Genomic DNA, 17,804 nt, shown 5'->3' on the forward strand with positions numbered 1-17,804 from the left:
ACTGACGGTTCTCAGTTGTATTCAGATGGTACTCCGAGGAGGGGTGCGGATTTCATAAATCAACAGTTAATAAACAGCGGGCCATTTGTTTCTAGTTTATTTTTCTCAAGGTTCTCGTGACGTAAATAATACGCGCCATTTCACAGAAAGCCCCTTCGAGGGGGGCTTTTTGCTGCCCCGTTAACTAGTTAAATATGTAACGGTTTTATTTTATTTATTTATTTTTTTAATATGACCTAAAAATGTGAAATATTGACATTATTTGCTTTTTAATCGTTCCAGTGCCGTTTAACCAGGTACGAACAGAATATGTCTTAAAAAGGCCCGTTTGTTACATCTTATTTATGCGACAAACTGGTGTTGGGACCCCCTATTGAGAGAAAGTTCGCAATGAGTTCCAAGTCTCGACGTCGGGCTCGCTCCAAGTCCAGAAGTCGGAGCCGAGATCGGCCGAACAAGTCTAGAGGAAACAAGTCTAGATCCCCAGATGAGAGGAGAGACCACAGTCGGTCTGCCGACGGGAAAACGGCCGCTCGTGGTAGGGGAAGATCCTGCAGTCAGGACTCCAGCGATGGCTCTACGGCCCGACGTCGGCCTCAGCACAGGGGCCGCTCTGGTTCCAGCAGCGGCTCGGAGAGCGACCGGAGGCGAGAGAGTCAGAGGAACAGGTCGAAGGGTCGGTCATCAAGGTAATCGCTTTGCGAAGCGGAGTTGGCTGCTTACTTGGGATTTTATATATTATGATGGTAGTAGCAGGCCTCATTTGAACACATCGAGTGACTCCGTAAACGTAACGTTTTTCTGTCCGAATTGCGACAGCGAAAGGACATCAACAAAAACTATTCTTTTTGGGGGGAATTCCAGGAATCAGCATGCATCTATGCTTTTGCTTAGGCGCTAAATATAATTTGATGTTGACTTGCAGAACTGAGCAAGGCCTTACATTTAAAAAAGGAAGAAAAAAGATGTGTCTGTTGTTTTATTATTTGAAGAACTCATACCACCAGTGCGTGTGGCGCAGTATTGCTTACTGCAACATGCCTTTGAGACCTTCGTAGATATTCTGTCTATCCATCAATCAATCATCCGAAGGTTGTAGTGGCAGCAGGCTAAGCAGGGTATTCCAGACACCCATCTCCCAAGCAACACTTTCCAGTCCTTGCTGGGAGATACTGAGGCATTTCCAGGCAAAGTGAGATGCATAATCTCTTCAGTGGGTTCTGGGTCTAGCTCGGGGTCCCCTCCCCAAGGAGAAGGCATCTTATTACCGTAGATCACCAGGGTTTTTTTCCCCCAATATCAGCTTTTTAAAAATGTATTGCCGGAATTAAATTTAAATTAACCCTTCTTTTTTGAAAAGCAAATTGCATTTCTGAATTGAATCTTTTGTTGTTCTGTATGGTTTTTAATTGGATGTAGGTAGGGTTTAAATCATTGTACAGCATAAGGTTTGTTGTCACTGCATAAAATATACATAAAAGAGATGTGTGCACAGTATATTGCTGTATCGATGTTTGTCCCATCCTTGGTTGAGTGCCAGGCTGCTGCACAGTAATCCAATCAACTGATAGCAATGCTGATTTTCAGTGACGTTAGTGTTAGTCTTTATGTGAATGAAAAGACCTTCTGTAGATATAATCCCTATATCAACTTGTTATGGTAACTCCATTGCATGTAATAATAATAATAATAATAATAATAATAATAATAATAATAATAATAATAATAATAATAAAAAATATGTTTTTAACTGTATTCAACGGGACCTCAGAGTTTCCTGTTATGTGGTTTTTCTGTAGTTAATATTGTATTCCTGCATTTACTGTATTAAATCACACTTTCTGTCTCAGTCCTGATTCAGATAATACAAAAATGAGGAGGAGAAAGGAACAGGAGAGTCATAGAACAACATCCCGAGAGAGGAGAAAGGGAAGATCCCAGTCCAGTTCTGACTCCCATGATGGAAGCGGCGACAGAGAAAGGAGAAGAAGAAGGAGTCCTGAGAGAGGGAGTCCACCGAGAGACAGACAGAGGAGGGAGTGGGACAGAGAGAAAGAGAGGTACAAGAACAGTGGCAGAGACAGCGACAAAAGTCGAGAGCGAAGGAAGAAAAGTGAAGACAGGGAGCGCGGGAGGAGTAACAGAAGCCAAGAGAAGTCTGACCGGGGCAGAGGCAAGCAGCGCTTCAGTTCGAGTGAGTCATCTGAGAGCTCAGAGTCTGATTGCGAGAGAGGCGCACTCAAGGAAAAGGAGGAGAGGAACAAACAGAAGGAGATGATGAAAGCTCTTGAGACACCAGAGGAGAAGAGGGCCAGAAGGTTGGCAAAGAAGGAAGCAAAGGAGAAGAAAAGGAGAGAGAAGATGGGCTGGAGTGAGGAGTACCTGGGATACACCAATGCAGACAATCCTTTTGGGGACAACAACTTATTGGGGACATTTAAATGGCAAAAGGTGAGTTCCTGACTGCAAAAGTTTGGATATTTGCCTGTCATAACCTGCTTTTGAGACCTTGTATCCCATCCACGGTTCTTTTTGCTTCCTCAGGCGTTGGATAAGAAAGGTATCGGTCATCTCGGAGAGAAAGAGCTCAAAGAAAGGAACAAGTGTATTCAGGAGGAGAACCGTAGAGAGCTGCAGAAGGTAAGAACTGTGGGATAAAAATCTTCCACATTAGTGCTCACACAGTGCCTGACTTTTTATACAAATGCTTAAAAAAAGGATGGGATTTCACTTCCCAGGCAAAACATGGAGGATCAGTTTTAAGTTTAGAGATTGGGAGCGACATATTTATACACCAACTTTATGTTGATGTAGGTGAAGCAGCTGCGTCTGGAGCGGGAGCGAGAGAAGGCCATGAGAGAGCAGGAGCTGGAAATGCTGCAGAGAGAGAAAGAGGCAGAATATTTCAAGACCTGGGCTGAACAGGAAGACAACTTCCATCTGCATCAGGCCAAACTAAGGTTAGTGTGGCTCTTACTCCACTATGATTGGATCAGTTTGTTTAAACCTCCACCTTCTACATCTGTTTATCTAATTAACCCTGCTTCACACCCTTGTTCTTTGTCTCTGCAGGTCTAAGATTAGAATCCGTGACGGCCGCGCGAAGCCGATCGACCTTTTGGCGAAGTACATCAGTGCAGAAGATGATGATTTGGCAGTGGAAATGCACGAACCATACACGTTCCTCAATGGGCTCACGGTCACTGACATGGACGACTTGCTAGAGGACATAAAGGTTTGTAGATGTGCTTAAATAAAGTGTAAAAGTTCTGTTTATGAAAGGACTGATTTTAATACAGTGTTTCATAATATGCCCATACAGATACAATATTAAAAACCCCGCTCAATTTGTTGTGTCAAGTTTAGACTGTATGTAAAACATAACATTACTCACTACGTTATGAGCTACTGCTATGAAATCTCATGTTATAGTACTGTGCAAAATTCTTAAACTATCCCGTTTCTTTATATTTTGCTTCCTGATGTTAGATGTTATTGACATTTTTTAAGTGCTCTTGAACAATAGTTCTCCTGGCTTCCTGAAGGCTCTTCTTTGATCACTGGCATCTATTTTGCTTATTTTCAGTCCAGTCCTTGTACCTGACCTTTCTCAGAGGAATCGTTGTTTGTTAAGCCACCATGAATCATTCGAGCATAAAAAGAGACCTTACCTTACGCAAGGGATGGATCTGTGCCATGTTTATCATCGACAGACAACTTGGCAAATAACCAATTTGAAATTGAATCTTCAGGCACTTTGTTACTCCACAGCATATTTCTTTACTTCAGTCAAGAACTGTCTCAGTGGAAGGGTGGCAGGAAGGAAGGAAGAAAGGGAAACAGGGAGGAGCGGGTTAGGTATACCAAATTACACAAGAGCTGGACTGAATCTGTTCAAAAGGTCTTGTAAAGTAATGAATCCAAATTTGAAGTTTTTCACTCAAATTGTCATTAACATGTACAGAGGAGGTCTAAAACTCAGTGTCCACAACATTCTGTAAAACATGGTGGGCTCGCTGTCATAGTTTGGGGCTGCTTTTCAACCAGTGGTGTTGGACAGGAAGTCAGAATTGACGGAATTATCAACACAGGAAAAGAAAATGCTGGAAGGCATCTGATTGGCAACGGCTTCATGACAGTGATCCCAAACACACTATCAATTGGCCTTCCCAGTTTAACATTATTGAAGCAGTGTGGGATCATCTTGATAGAGAATTGAACAAAAGGCAGCAAATATCCAAAGAAGGACTTTGAATTTCCTTCAAGAAGCCTCGAGAACTATTCCTGGAGACTACTTATTACAAGTCTTATTATTATGTATTATAAGAAAGCTGTCTAAGAGAGTTGGTCATACAAAATACTGACTTTCAAGCTTGCTGGAATTGTATATTTTTTGCCTTTTATATACTGAATTTCTATGTACGTTTGCACCAATCTTCCATTTCTAATAATGTCATTAATGATATAAAGATAAGGGGTGGGTCAAGACTTCTGCACAGCACTGTAGATAATATTAAGTCCTAACTTGAATATTGACTTTTACTTTGTAAAATACCTGAGCACAGATTAGTGTAAGTATCCACACAGCAGATGGTGTTAATTGGTAATTGCTTTAAAATTCTCCATTTGTCAGAATCACTTCAAACATGGTGGCGAAGTCCAATTCAGGGACTCAGATTAGCTGACCTCATGCTTAGCAGGCTACCACCTAGTATGGCCACCTAGGAAGCGACCATCTCTCACACTTCAAGTCTTAATAATATAAATGTCACAGAATAAAGGAGGCAAATCAGCTGTAGGTTGTTTAGTGTAAATCTATATTTATACATATTTACTGTAAAAATGTCAAAAGATGCATGTTAACATGTACTGATCTTAAAGTGCAGCATAATTAAAACATTACTGCATGCACAATGTTCTGGTAGGTGTACATGGAGTTGGAACAGGGCAAGAACGTGGACTTCTGGAGAGACATGACCACCATCACTGAGGATGAGATCAGCAAACTGAGAAAACTGGAGGCCTCTGGAAAAGGGCCTGGTAGGACACCCGTCACATTGTTCCTCTCTAATGGCTTTTCTCCTGATATGATTCTCTCTCTTTTTTTTTTTTTTTTTAAATTACTGTAATGAAAGTGGAACCCCGGCTTGCGAATACCCCGTTTCACAAAAAGTTCAAGTTACGAAGGCACTGAACGGCAATATTTTTGCCCGTGTTACGGCAAAATGCCCGCGTAACGAAATCCGCTAGCTCTGATTGGCTGAGCCTACAAACCCCACGACGCCTTCTGAATCATGTGACAACCCCTTGGCTTCCGTACTTGCGCTTCGCTGTTCCACTTGAACAACACAGCAATTAGCCTATAGCCTGTCATTCATCCAAAATGAGGCCTGCAAGTGATGCGAGTGAAAAGAGGAAGCGTAAAGTGCTCTCGATGAAAACAAAGAGAGAAATTATTGATAAATATGAGCGAGGTGTGAAACTTGGTGCTATTGCATGTGAGTATGGCCAAAATCCTTCGACCATAGGAACAATTCTAAAAACAAAAAGAAGTCCTCAAAGCAGGTAAACCTTCAATGGGCACCACCATCATGTCCAAAAGGAAGGACCCCCATACACGACAAGATGGAAAGTCTTCTCCTTGTTTGGATTAAAGACAAGGGAAAGACTGGCAATACCCTCACAGAGACGATCATTTGCGAGAAGGCGTCTTCAATTTATAATGATTCAGTAAGTAAGGCAGCTTCCAATGAGCAGCCAACGGCATCAAGGTCCTCGCAGGAGGCACCCCCAACCTCCCCAGAGTTCAGTGCATCGCATCGGTGGTTTGATCTGTTCAAGAAGAGGACTGGCATCCACTCCGTTGTGCATCACGGTGAGGCAGCAAGTTCCGATCACAAGGCTGTCGAAGAATTTGTTAAAAAATTTGAGGAACTTATCAATCAAGAAGGCTACATCCCCACAGGTATTCAACTGTGACGAGACCGGCCTCTTCTGGAAAAAAATGCCGCCGCGTACGTATATCATCGCGGAGGAAATAAAGATGCCAGGCCACAAGCCCATGAAGGACCGTCTTACCCTCGCCCTGTGTGCTAATGCCAGTGGGGACTGTAAGGTCAAGCCACTCCTAGTGTACCACTCACAAAATCTGTGTGCCTTCAAGAAACACAAAATTTTAAAGGATAGGGTCGAGGTTATGTGGAGGTCCAACCCCAAGGCCTGGGTGACCTGACAGTTCTTTGTCGAATGGGTCAACTTGGTCTTTGGCCCTGCTGTCAAGAAGTTCCTTGAGGAGGATGATCTCCCCATGAAGTGCCTGCTGATCATCAATAACGCCCACGCCCACCCCTCTGGCCTCGAGGATGACATCCTGGAGTTCTCGTTCATCAAGGTTCTCTTCCTCCCTCCTAACACGACCCTTCTCCTCCAGCCAATGGACCAGCAAGTGATCTCTAATTTTAAGAAACTGTACACGAAACACATGTTCAAACGGTGTTCTGACATAACAGACAGTACGCAGCTCACCCTCAGGGAGTTTTGGAAAAGTCATTTCGACATCGTTGCATGCCTCCAGTTGATTTCTTTGGCATGGCGGGAGGTGAGCCGTCGAACGCTGAATTCTGCCTGGAGGAAGCTGTGGCCTGATGCTGTTGCCCCTCGAGATTTTGAAGGCTTTGAGGGAGAGGAGGGGGAACCTCAACCTGATGTCGAGGTTGAGGAGATCGTAAATCTTGGCACCACCCTGGGACTGGAGGTTGACGAGGAGGATATAAACGGCCTTGTGCATAAACATCAAGAGGAGCTGTCAACGGCAGAGCTGCAAGAGTTAGAGGCGATGCAACACTCATCAGTACAGCAACAATTCAGCGAGGAGGAGGAGGAGGCCGTCATACCATCGGACGATATCAAGTGCAATCTCTGCACTTTTTAGAGGGTGGCCGATTTGTCAAAAAAAAAAAATCACCCTGAAAAGAACTTTACCGCTCGGGCTATTGAGCGTTTTGGTGACGTCTGACTGTCCCACTTCAGATCCATTTTGAAAAGTAGAGAGAAACAGATGTCGTTGGATAGATTTTTCACAAAGAGGCCGACAACAAGTCAACCTTCAGGTGCAAGTGTGCCTTAGAAGGCGAAAAGCGATGAAAGTGGCAGAAGTGATTAGTTAAAAAACATAAAAATGCACAAAAAATATAACATAAAAAAACAAAGGATAAAATAGAAAATTAGAATTTTTTTTTAAAAGTTTAAAAAATATGTAAATTTTAGTTTTAATGTTTAGAATGTTATGTACACACAGTATATGCATGCATATGCATATGCATATATATATATATATATATATATGTGTATATATGTGTATATATGTATATATATGTGTATATATGTATATATATGTGTATATATGTGTATATATGTGTATATATATATATATATATATGTATATATATATATATATATATATATATACATATATATATATATGTGTCCCGCTCAGGGACACGGGGGGGGACAGAGGAGGTGGCTGATATCCAGAAATCCTACCAGTGGCTGGACAAAGCTGGACTGAAAGACAGCACAGAGGCACTAATCATGGCAGCACAAGAACAAGCTCTGAGCACAAGATCCATAGAGGCTGGGGTCTATCACACCAGGCAAGACCCCAGGTGCAGGCTGTGTAAAGATGCCCCAGAGACAATCCAGCACATAACAGCAGGGTGCAAGATGCTAGCAGGCAAGGCATACATGGAACGCCATAACCAAGTGGCCGGCATAGTGTACAGGAACATCTGTGCGGAGTATAACCTGGAAGTCCCGAGGTCAAAATGGGAGATGCCCCCAAGGGTGGTGGAGAATGACCGAGCTAAGATCCTGTGGGACTTCCAGATACAGACGGACAAAATGGTGGTGGCTAACCAACCGGACATAGTGGTGGTAGACAAACAGAAGAAGACGGCCGTAGTGATCGATGTAGCGGTTCCGAATGACAGCAATATCAGGAAGAAGGAACACGAGAAGCTGGAGAAATACCAAGGGCTCAGAGAAGAGCTCGAGAGGATGTGGAGGGTGAAGGTAACGGTGGTCCCCGTGGTAATCGGAGCACTAGGTGCGGTGACTCCCAAGATAGGCGAGTGGCTCCAGCAGATCCCGGGAACAACATCGGAGATCTCTGTCCAGAAGAGCGCAGTCCTGGGAACAGCTAAGATACTGCGCAGGACCCTCAAGCTCCCAGGCCTCTGGTAGAGGATCCGAGCTTGAAGGATAAACCGCCCGCAGGGGCGTGCTGGGTGTTTTTTTGTTTTGTGTATATATGTATGTGTGTATATGTATATATATGTATATATGTGTATATATGTATGTGTGTATATGTATATATATGTATATATGTGTATATATGTATGTGTGTATATGTATATATATGTATATATGTGTATATATGTATGTGTGTATATGTATGTATGTGTGTGTGTGTGTGTGTGTGTGTGTGTGTGTGTGTGTGTGTGTGTGTGTATGTATATATACATATATACACACACACACACTTATTCCTCTAATTTTGATTTATTGGTAATATTTTTACCCAAATGCGATACTTCTTAAAATACAAGCAGACATTACAAAGAAAGTTGAAGTGTTAATAATTGTGTAAAAATGTCTGAATGAATACATTGTTTTTGTTGCCTTTTTTCTGTACTTGTAGTGTTTTTAGATGGCAGGGCTGTTGGTGGATTAAAACTTTTTGTTAATAAAATAGTTTTCTTTGGTCTTTAACGTGCACTTCAGTGTCTGTTGCACTACCTCCTTATGTTTAAAACCTGATTAATCTTTGAATTAAAAAAAATTAAGAACTTTACACCCTAATGTTATGCCAGTTTGCCCCGTGGTGGTGCTGTATGTATCCATGCATACGTATGCTTTCTTCAGCCTCCACTACCAAGAACTTCGTCTCCAGCCAGCATCGTCTCAGTCAAAAGGCACGATGGGTGCTTCGACTTATGAAAGACCGTCAGAAACGGATTAATTTCGTAAGTCGAGGTTCCACTGTATTAATTTATCAGTTTATTTCTCAGGTGATCGTCGTGAGGGCATCAATACAGCTGTGAGCACAGATGTTCAGTCTGTGTTCAAAGGAAAGACATACAGTCAGCTGCAAGCACTGCACCAAAACATTGAGGCAAAGATTCGGGCTGGAGGATCCAATCTTGATATCGGTTATTGGGAGAGTCTGTTGCAGCAGGTCAAAGTCTACATGGCCAGAGCAAGGTATGACAGTGATGTGGCAATGCCCACTGTTTTTGGCTGGCTTAATAAAGTTAAGTCCCATCTTTATGCAACTTAATATCACACTGCTGTCTTTTTTTGGCCAGGGCACTCTTATAGAAGAGATTTGTAATCTCAAGAGTCTGATTGTTTAAAACTAAATCTAACTTTTTATGCTGTAGGCTGAGAGAACGACACCAGGAGGTGTTGCGTCAGAAGTTGTTCAAACTGAAACAGGAACAGGGAGTAGAGAGTGAACCTTTGTTTCCCATCATCAAAGAGGAGCCTAGGAGTGAGGAAGATGAGTAAGTTAAAATGTACAGACCTGAGTTGCAAATTCCTCTTTGCACTATTGCAAGAGGTGCACTGTAAAATCTAAACCAACATTTCCTTATTCCAGTGAGAGAGGAGGGCAAACTAGAGAGAAAAAGAGAAACACTGAAACAGAGCCAGAGGAGGGTCCGTCCACATCTACAGCAGGAAACCAAGATGAGGAAGGTGGCGAAAAGGGTGACAAGAAGGATGGAGAGGAAAAGGATGAGGTTGTGGAGGCTGTTCTGACGGAGGAGGACCTGATCCAGCAGAGCCAAGCGGAGTATGACTCGGGTCGCTACAGCCCAACGTTGCTCATGCAGTCTGAGCTGCCGCTGGACACCCACACGATCACCCCAGAGGAAGACGCACACCGGCTGCAGTTAGCACGCAGACAGCTCCAAGTCACAGGTATGAGATGACAGCAAAGCATTCTCACTGCAGAAATGTATAACCATGCATATTGGGAACTGTAGCCTCACTGTTTTCCCACTTTCTGTCTGTCAGGTGATGCCAGCGAAAGTGCAGAGGACGCCTTTGTGCGACGGGCCAAGGAAGGCATGGGCAACGATGAGGCCCAGTTCAGCGTTGAGTTTCCGGTCACTGGGAAAATGTACCTGTGGGCAGACAAATACCGCCCCAGGAAACCACGCTTCTTCAACAGGGTCCACACAGGCTTCGAGTGGAACAAGTACAACCAGACACATTACGACTTCGACAACCCTCCCCCTAAGATAGTCCAAGGTTACAAGTTCAACATCTTCTATCCAGATTTGATTGACAAGCGATCCACGCCGCAGTACTTCCTCGAGCCCAGTCCCGACAACAAGGACTTTGGGATTTTAAGGTTCCACGCGGGCCCGCCATATGAGGACATTGCTTTTAAGATCGTAAACAGGGAGTGGGAGTACTCGCACCGACACGGCTTTCGCTGTCAGTTCGCCAATGGGATCTTCCAGCTTTGGTTCCACTTCAAGAGGTATCGCTACAGGAGATAAATGCCACAGATCAGTACGGACCAAAGCCGCCAGTGACTGGGTTTTACACATGCTGTACAGTAAAGGTGCTTTGTTGTTTTTGTTTTAGCTGCTCTCTTAGAAAAGCAGTATTAAAGCTTCAAATCACTGTACTGATGTCTAAGAAAGCAGAACTGTAATTTAGTCAAAAAGTTACACATTAAAGATTTTTTTTCCCCCATTCTCCTTTTGGCCACTGGTTAATGGGTTTCATACAAACTTCACGTTAGAGATGAAACAGTAAGCATTTTAAACTCGCTGAAACAACTTAAAGAACATATAGAAATTGTTTAATTACAATAAAACAAAGTCTTGGTAGCTAGTGGTTACAGAATAAGTGGCTCGATTTCAATTACTGTACATTCCCTGTTTAACAAAAAAAAAAAAAAAAATCAAACCAGTCATTGCAACATATTCCAATCTGTGGTACTTAAAACAATTAGTAGGAATTTGAGCACAAACCTGCATATAAAACAAAAAGGCAGGAATTCAAGTACATCATATTTGTACCAAAAATAACTTAGTTTTATCAGTTTTGTTTATCAAAACAAGCATTTGAAATGTTTTTACATCCAAGTTTCTATGCAAATATTACCGCTGAACCCCTATTCTCATTAGTTCAGGGCAGAAATGAAACTGTTTCTGTCCCCCCGCATTGATTTGACTCTAAAGTCTATCTTTGTTAATGTCATGCGCTTCAGCTTTGTGACTCTCAGTGTTGGTTGTTGTTACTGTTGCTGCTGATGACCACAGACTTTTCCTCTCTGGGTGCAGCTTGGTAGCTCACACCAGAGTGTAAAGCCTCCTGGTTCTGGCTCTCCTGAGATTGCTCTTCACTTTTACTCTTAAAGCAACTCCAAGGCATACACAGATGGCCTTTGTAAAAGTTCCAGGCCAAAAGGGCAAAAAAAGCAAGCCCCAAAAGAGCACATGCAACCTGCAGTCCTGTAACTGATGCACAATCAGTCTGAGCTTGGGTATCCAGTGTCCTATCACCTGAGTCTGATAGGTCAATTGTGACCAGATGCTCAATTACAGTTATGCTGTGCTTTTTAGCTCTGGAGTGCTCCACAGACAAGCAGCGGTAATGACCGGCATCGCTTAATGAAACATTCTGGATCAGAAGTCCGTCTTGTAGCTGAAGTGCAGCTGAAGGCGTCAGATCAATATTGTTCTTCTGCCACATGATTTTTCCCAAGCTGGAAAGGGGTAGACAGCTGAGCTTCAGGTCCTCACCTTCCCGGACGGACAAATTCAGAGGCTTGATAGGGTCTGAAATTTCAACAGACACCCATAAATCCATTTTCAGTTTGACAACTGCAACAGATCACATGCAGAAACGTGCAAACGCCAGAAGATTCAGTTTCATGAATAAACTCACCAGCATCAGGGCAGAGGGAAGCATCTCCAACTTTCAAACTTTGAATTATTTCACTACAAAAAAAAGAGCAAGTAAATGGAAAATTAGTTTGCATATACAACATCAATATCACTTGGTCCTTGTCTTTAAAGTGATGCCTACCGGTGTGATTTAGAAATGAAAACGCATTTCCCCAGAGCACTGTTCCAGCCACAGTACGGGTCTCTGGCTAGAACACAGTCCATACAGGATGAGGACCTCTCACAGGTGGCCAGTGGTATCTGGGCTACTCCAGTGTCTGAGCCTGCATAGAGCTGACCATGTACATCTTGGATCTATGACAGAAACACAGAGCACCGATGATGCTGATGTACATTGACACCAAACATATTGAACCTGTTTATTCTTTCTGAGAAGACTCTTTATAAATAACTTAAATATGTGTTTTTTCACATTCTTGATGAATCCCGTCTTGCTGAAGGATAAAAAATAAATAAATAAAAATGTAATGGAATTCCTGAAACAATATCACTACTGAGGCATCAGCTGTGATATAAACTTTTTTAAATGAATGGTTATCTCAAATTACCGTGATATTTGAGAATTTAAGAATCTTGATTGGCTGACGGGGGTGGAAGATTTGTACTTCCTCTATGATGAACATCTCTCCGTCGTAGTTCACAGCTTTCAGCACTGTGCCTTTGTCTTTTGTATAAAAACAAGAAAACATATTTACATGCATAAAGTCCAGTATGCTTACCACTGTTAAGTCATCAAAAACAGCAAAATGGACAATAAACAGGAAGTGACAGAATGATGTACTGATGCAAACCTGTGCCTATAAACATCACGGGGTACTTGTTGCCATCTGCAGCTTTCATTTGGTTTACTATGATTTGTGTGAATGTAGCTCCTCTGCGCACCAATAGAGGTTTATCTCCTATTGGCTGGATAACCTGGTCCATGAGGGGCTTGTCCTTGACAAACTGAAGGGTTCGGTCTGGTAGATCCAAAGTTTTATGTATGCCCGCTTTACGAGCTGCATTATTTATACACTAGCAAAGGATCAACAAAAAGGAAAGAGAGCAGGGTGCAAAAAGGAATCAGCTTCCTGCTAGGGTTTTCTTTAAAAAAATAAAATAAAATAAAATAAAATGCACAAGGGAATTTTGGGAAGACTTACAGCTCCAGGCCGAGGGATGGGCACTTCTCCGCTATACATCACCCACTTAACAAAGGAGGTTTCTACGGGGACTGGGGTCTTGTACTTCCCCTCTGCAAACACTCGGCTTATGTCTGACACGCGGTACGCACACACTGCAGACAAGTCTGATGTGTCCCTTAAATAAACACACACACCAAACATGCAGGACATCTTAGCCAACTGGTGTCCTAAAGACATAAAAGAGGAAGTTAGCCTTTTCCTTCTTACACAAACATGTCCAAACTTACAACTGTGCTGTGAAGACGGTGTAAAAAATACAGCTCTTCCAATCCTTCTCGGGGTCACACCAGCGGTATGCGTCCCGGATAATGTACGGCAGCTGGGACTCCAGCACCGGACAGTCTATTCTAGCTTTCAAGAAGGTTGTCCACTTTTTCTGCAAAGTCCTTAGACCGCCAAGATCCCCCTGTGAACACAGAAATTCATAACAGGAGGAAAAATACACATAGCAACGAAACAACAGAAAGGGCTGCAGGAGCACAAATGGAGGAAGTGCCATTTATGTGCCATTGTCATTGGAAGTGCATGCAATGTAAAACCTTTTATCACCTTGCAGACGCGGGCCACGCGGGACACCACCAGTTTGTTGTAGCAGTCACACTCCACAGCGGTCTCACTAAAGAACAGGTAAACTTTGTCGTCATCTCCGCTTTCACTTTCCTTGCTCTCTTGCATCTGAGCCATGGAAACAAAGGTGGGCTCTGGCACAAGAAGAAAAGAAATCTTTAACTTTGACTCAACTAATAGGTTTAAAAAAAAAATTTTTTTTAATATCTTACCATTAAGCCAGGAGCTTTTAAACTCAGTCCGTATGTTACCAGACGAGCGTATTAGGACGGGTTCAGAGCCGAGGAAGTTCATTGACGTGGCTGAGTAAAGATCATCACCTAACGAGACCAGAGAGCAAAAGAAAATCTGTTTGCTCTGCTAATCTTTTCAACAGGTTTCTTAGTGTAGTTGGCAAATTTCTACCTACCTGCCATGATTGAAGCGTATCTCTGGAAAGGATCAAATGGACACTTCCCTTTGCCATCCTCCATCTCCTTCTCAAAAGTCAATGCATCACCTGAAAAGGACTGCACCGGCAAACACCGTTTTATCTTTGGAATTATTCTGCACTTATTGTGAAGCTGATGAAAAGCCACAAAAACCATCTATTCAATCAGTTAGTGAATTTATCTCACCACGTATTTGCACTCGGGATCAAAAGCATTGGTTCCACACACATACATTCTGTCATCTCCCACCTCATGCAGGATCCTGATATAGTTCAAGCACTCCGTCTGTGAAAGGAATTCAAGAACCAGTGACTGCCTCTGCTTAATGTAAATTGACCTTTACAAAACTACAATTAACCAACCTCTGCATTTTTTCCTTTGTTTTTACATTCTGTCTTTTTTGCTGGAGTTGCTTCCCATGCAGCCTAAAAAATAAAAAACACAATTTTGGTCACACTTCAAAAAAATTAATAGAAGTTCTGTTGAATAGGGTAAAGTTTGGGCCTGTCATAATAACTGATTGATGACAAACGTTATGACAAGTCCACAACTCTGACATTGCTTTCATTACTGGTCACACTACTCTGTGTGGTAGGAGAACATGTTTCTCAGGGCTAACAGGTTTTCTGCTGTACAGAACAATACTTCCAACGTTTACATTTTTTTAAAGGAAGCACAGCTGCTGTTAAGATGGTTAAACTGTGAAGATGTGGCTAAAATTGTTGCTGAACAGGAAGTGTTGCGGCTCAAATGAGATGATCTGCTTTAGTATGTCTGCTAGCTTTGTTTACACTGTGTTAAGAATCAACGGTCAAATACGCCATGATACTTGCCATTTTTTGACTGTAGCTGATCATTAATAAGGTGCAATCTGAGGTGAAAACAGGATAAATTCATGTGAAGGAAGAGTAATTTAAGGACAAAGTTTTAAACAGGTTTTTTTCCCATCTTTGAAAAATGTGTCAAAACTCTGGTATTGAGACTTCCTGTTAAGCTGGTGGTATGGTATGGTATGGTATGGGAAATGGTCTTATCGGCTATGTTGGGCACTTGCCCTGGATTGGTGAAAGAGATTGCTTTAAAAGGAATAAAGTGGGTGCTGCCTGTTAAAAAAAAAAAAACAAACAAAAAAAACGGTGTTCTTACTGAAGCACGTTTCTGGGAGATGTTATAGAGGTCAAGTGCGTACACTTTTTCCCTAGCACCAAGCATGAGCACGCCTTTATCTTCTATCAACAGCATGGTGGAGTAGTTATAGACATCATTCTCACTAAAAAAACGAGCATTGTCCCCTAAGGGAAAAAAAAGAGACAGCAGACAAATGATTAACTCGGCAACCACCAGTGATTAAATCCCATTTCCTTTTGAGTCAGTCCAAATTATATGAGCTAACACAAGCTGACGCACTGTAAGTCAAGTTGCAAGTTACACAAGACAAAAGAGCAGCGCTTACTGTGATAAGGCACAGATCTGCGGGGGATGCAGTTCAGTGGTAAGTTTTCCTTGGCCATCAAGGCCAGAGGCAGCAGGCAGAAGACAGTGAGGGACAGCAGCAGATTCATGGCTCCTTTTGCTCAAGCTCAGAGGATTTTTGGCTTTATTGTTTCCTCAACAGTCAGTCATAGAGCGGTAAAGGCGGCAGGGTGGCATCTATGACGTGATGTGGTCTGTGGTGTTTGAAGGGTAGCAGCCCCTTTACTGGCCCCGCTCTGCAGGCTGTCCATGGGGAGATGGATGGCACGGACCAAAGACACAAAGGCGATGGGGGCTGAAAAATACAAGGGTGTACAAGATATTAAAAACGGTTCATGAGTAAAGAAGGAAAAGTATAGAACCTTAATGGATGTACAGCACAACACCAGGACAATAGCTGACAGGGGTAAACATTAAAGTGCATCAAAACAAAGTGTAAGAAACTTAGCCAAAAAAAAGGGGGGGGGGAAAGAAAGAAAAGAAAAAGTAAAGGAATCGCCAGAAAGGACAGAGTGAGCTAAAGTCAGCACTGCAGTAATTCTGTCAGTGCCATAGTGATGTTAATGCAGGGCCATGAAAAGCATTCAGCAGGGTGCAGGGATGTCAACCTCAGCTCTCCTGCAGCACCAAGCACCGAAACAATGAAAGATTCACACAGAGTGCCAAATTCTGGGCTCGATTAGAGACGAGCTCTTGCACAAAGTTGGCTGCAAGGAAGTTAGATGCAAGAGTGGTTTCACTGCACAGAGCAAGAAACTGAGGTGACCTTTAATTAGGTCGTTGTTACAAAAGGAGCATCTGTTTTCATTACTCTCACAGTAATCAAATTTGAAGTAATGATGTGTGTGTTACCTGATGAGCCACAACATGTCAGAGAATGCACCCCGATAAGATTATTTAGCCTTGAGGGCCAATCCCAGCTTCACTCTACACCCACACGCAGGCGCACACGCACACACTCACAGCACAATGCCTCTCATGTTTACGTTCAACTGAATCTGGACAGTAGAACAAACCCGATAAGTGTGTGAAAATCAATGTAGAAACAAAAATCCATAAAATAAATGAGAATTTAACAGTACGCTACTTAGCTAAACTAGTTATAATAATAGTAATAAAGTACGTTACCCCATGTAGTGAAGCTTTAACGTGAAATTCACCCTGAAGCTGTTAATAAAGTAGCTCTTGCAGGTTAGCTAAGAGTGAGCAAACACTCGAATCACAAGTTAATGTCTTACCTGCGCACGGACACACCCCAAGGTTTCCTCTAAGAAAAAAAAAATAGTCCCAGCACCTGTTTACGACATATTTCACCACCGCTTCACGGATAGTTTGATAGTTTAAAAAACAAAAACAAATAAACAAGGCAAAATCAAAAACTCCCACATACCTTTAGCAAACACTCAATAAAAGTGTGAACAACTGAGACTAACGTCTAACGTACCCCAGAGGTGTCAGACGTTGGCCGTAGCCAGCAGCTTCACTGAGATTTATTATCTGCAAGCTTGCGTCTAAAAATCAGCGACCGCACAAAAAATTAAAAAGGAAAGGCGCTCAAGCAACGGCTCAGCAGCCCGTCAGCCTCCAGTGAGTGTTTCTAAAGACACAGCGGTGCTTCGTTTCTGTCCACAGCCTCTCTCAGCGGTCATATCCCTCGGTCGGTGAAAGGATCTGAATGGCCGGGGCTCCTACTCCGGACAGCCGCGCAGGGTTTTTTTTTTTTTTTTTTTTAAACTAGTCCCCCACACCCCTTCAGAGTGTGGCGGAAGGCGCTGACCTCCGGTCTGATTAAGTGTTCGTTATAGTACTACTACTGTCGGTAGAAGGCACAGCTGACTCCAGCTGGGCGGATCAGGTAAACCGTAAAAACACCTGGCAGCGTGTCCAAACAGGAGTGATGAAGCAATGCAACATAGCAGGGCGGCGTGTTGTTATCTGCCCTCCACGATGGAAACGATGTATTTACATTAATGCCACCATCATCTCCCTGCATGTGCAATATTCTGGCACTATAATAATCCTGCACATGCACAGAAATATGAAAAGCGCAGAGAACTGATGCATATTTGTTATGATCTTATAGTTACATTTGATTGAGACGCCACAAATCAAGAGAAAGGTTGTAGAGAAAGGGGAGATAGAGGGTTAGCCACTTTGTTATT

The 17,804-nt window shown here is 42.8% G+C and overlaps 2 protein-coding genes across 10 annotated transcripts; one reads left to right on the forward strand and one right to left on the reverse strand.

Annotated features, from left to right (window-relative positions):
• Nucleotides 1-214: 214 nt before the first annotated feature.
• Nucleotides 215-10,767, forward strand: cactin. Its single transcript, XM_085253542.1, has 10 exons — nt 215-689; nt 1,851-2,451; nt 2,545-2,640; nt 2,815-2,960; nt 3,073-3,235; nt 4,926-5,040; nt 9,069-9,261; nt 9,441-9,563; nt 9,659-9,981; nt 10,078-10,767. Exons 1-10 carry the CDS (start codon nt 391-393, stop codon nt 10,566-10,568), a joined length of 2,550 nt encoding a protein of 849 aa, XP_085109668.1. The 5' UTR covers nt 215-390; the 3' UTR covers nt 10,569-10,767.
• Nucleotides 10,768-10,854: 87 nt separating this feature from the next.
• On the reverse strand, nt 10,855-17,494 carry sema4e (semaphorin 4e). 9 transcript variants are annotated; one of them, XM_085253551.1, is made up of 16 exons: nt 17,087-17,494; nt 16,881-16,909; nt 15,623-15,937; nt 15,316-15,461; nt 14,532-14,594; nt 14,356-14,454; nt 14,148-14,247; nt 13,951-14,058; nt 13,721-13,872; nt 13,399-13,577; nt 13,130-13,286; nt 12,779-13,001; nt 12,536-12,651; nt 12,109-12,281; nt 11,968-12,020; nt 10,855-11,858 (listed from the first exon to the last, which is right to left on the reverse strand). In XM_085253551.1, exons 3-16 carry the CDS (start codon nt 15,729-15,731, stop codon nt 11,299-11,301), a joined length of 2,238 nt encoding a protein of 745 aa, XP_085109677.1. In that variant the 5' UTR covers nt 15,732-15,937; nt 16,881-16,909; nt 17,087-17,494; the 3' UTR covers nt 10,855-11,298. The 9 variants fall into 9 exon arrangements, with proteins under 9 accessions (XP_085109677.1, XP_085109675.1, XP_085109674.1 ...); XM_085253549.1 differs by having other exon boundaries at nt 16,881-16,961; XM_085253548.1 differs by having other exon boundaries at nt 17,033-17,494.
• Between the last annotated feature and the right edge of the window lie 310 nt (nt 17,495-17,804).

This window comes from Mchenga conophoros, linkage group LG18 (genome assembly GCF_057382185.1).
Source record: "Mchenga conophoros isolate Kocher_MC1m ecotype Shallow Benthic linkage group LG18, M_conophoros_male_GT1.1, whole genome shotgun sequence".
Classification (NCBI taxonomy): Eukaryota; Metazoa; Chordata; class Actinopteri; order Cichliformes; family Cichlidae; genus Mchenga; species Mchenga conophoros.

What these genes read in the sequence shown, in the direction of transcription:
- cactin (XM_085253542.1), top strand. Translation starts at nt 391, where the DNA reads ATGAGTTCCAAGTCTCGACGTCGGGCTCGCTCCAAGTCCAGAAGTCGG. An exon ending in GGACATTTAAATGGCAAAAG is followed by an intron (nt 2,452 to 2,544) that starts GTGAGTTCCTGA and finishes TTGCTTCCTCAG; the next exon opens with GCGTTGGATAAGAAAGGTAT. An exon ending in GGCCTCTGGAAAAGGGCCTG is followed by an intron (nt 5,041 to 9,068) that starts GTAGGACACCCG and finishes TTTATTTCTCAG; the next exon opens with GTGATCGTCGTGAGGGCATC.
- sema4e (XM_085253550.1), bottom strand. Translation starts at nt 15,731, where the DNA reads ATGAATCTGCTGCTGTCCCTCACTGTCTTCTGCCTGCTGCCTCTGGCC. An exon ending in TCTCCCAGAAACGTGCTTCA is followed by an intron (nt 14,595 to 15,315) that starts GTAAGAACACCG and finishes TTTATTTTTTAG; the next exon opens with GCTGCATGGGAAGCAACTCC. An exon ending in ATACGCTTCAATCATGGCAG is followed by an intron (nt 14,059 to 14,147) that starts GTAGGTAGAAAT and finishes TGGTCTCGTTAG; the next exon opens with GTGATGATCTTTACTCAGCC.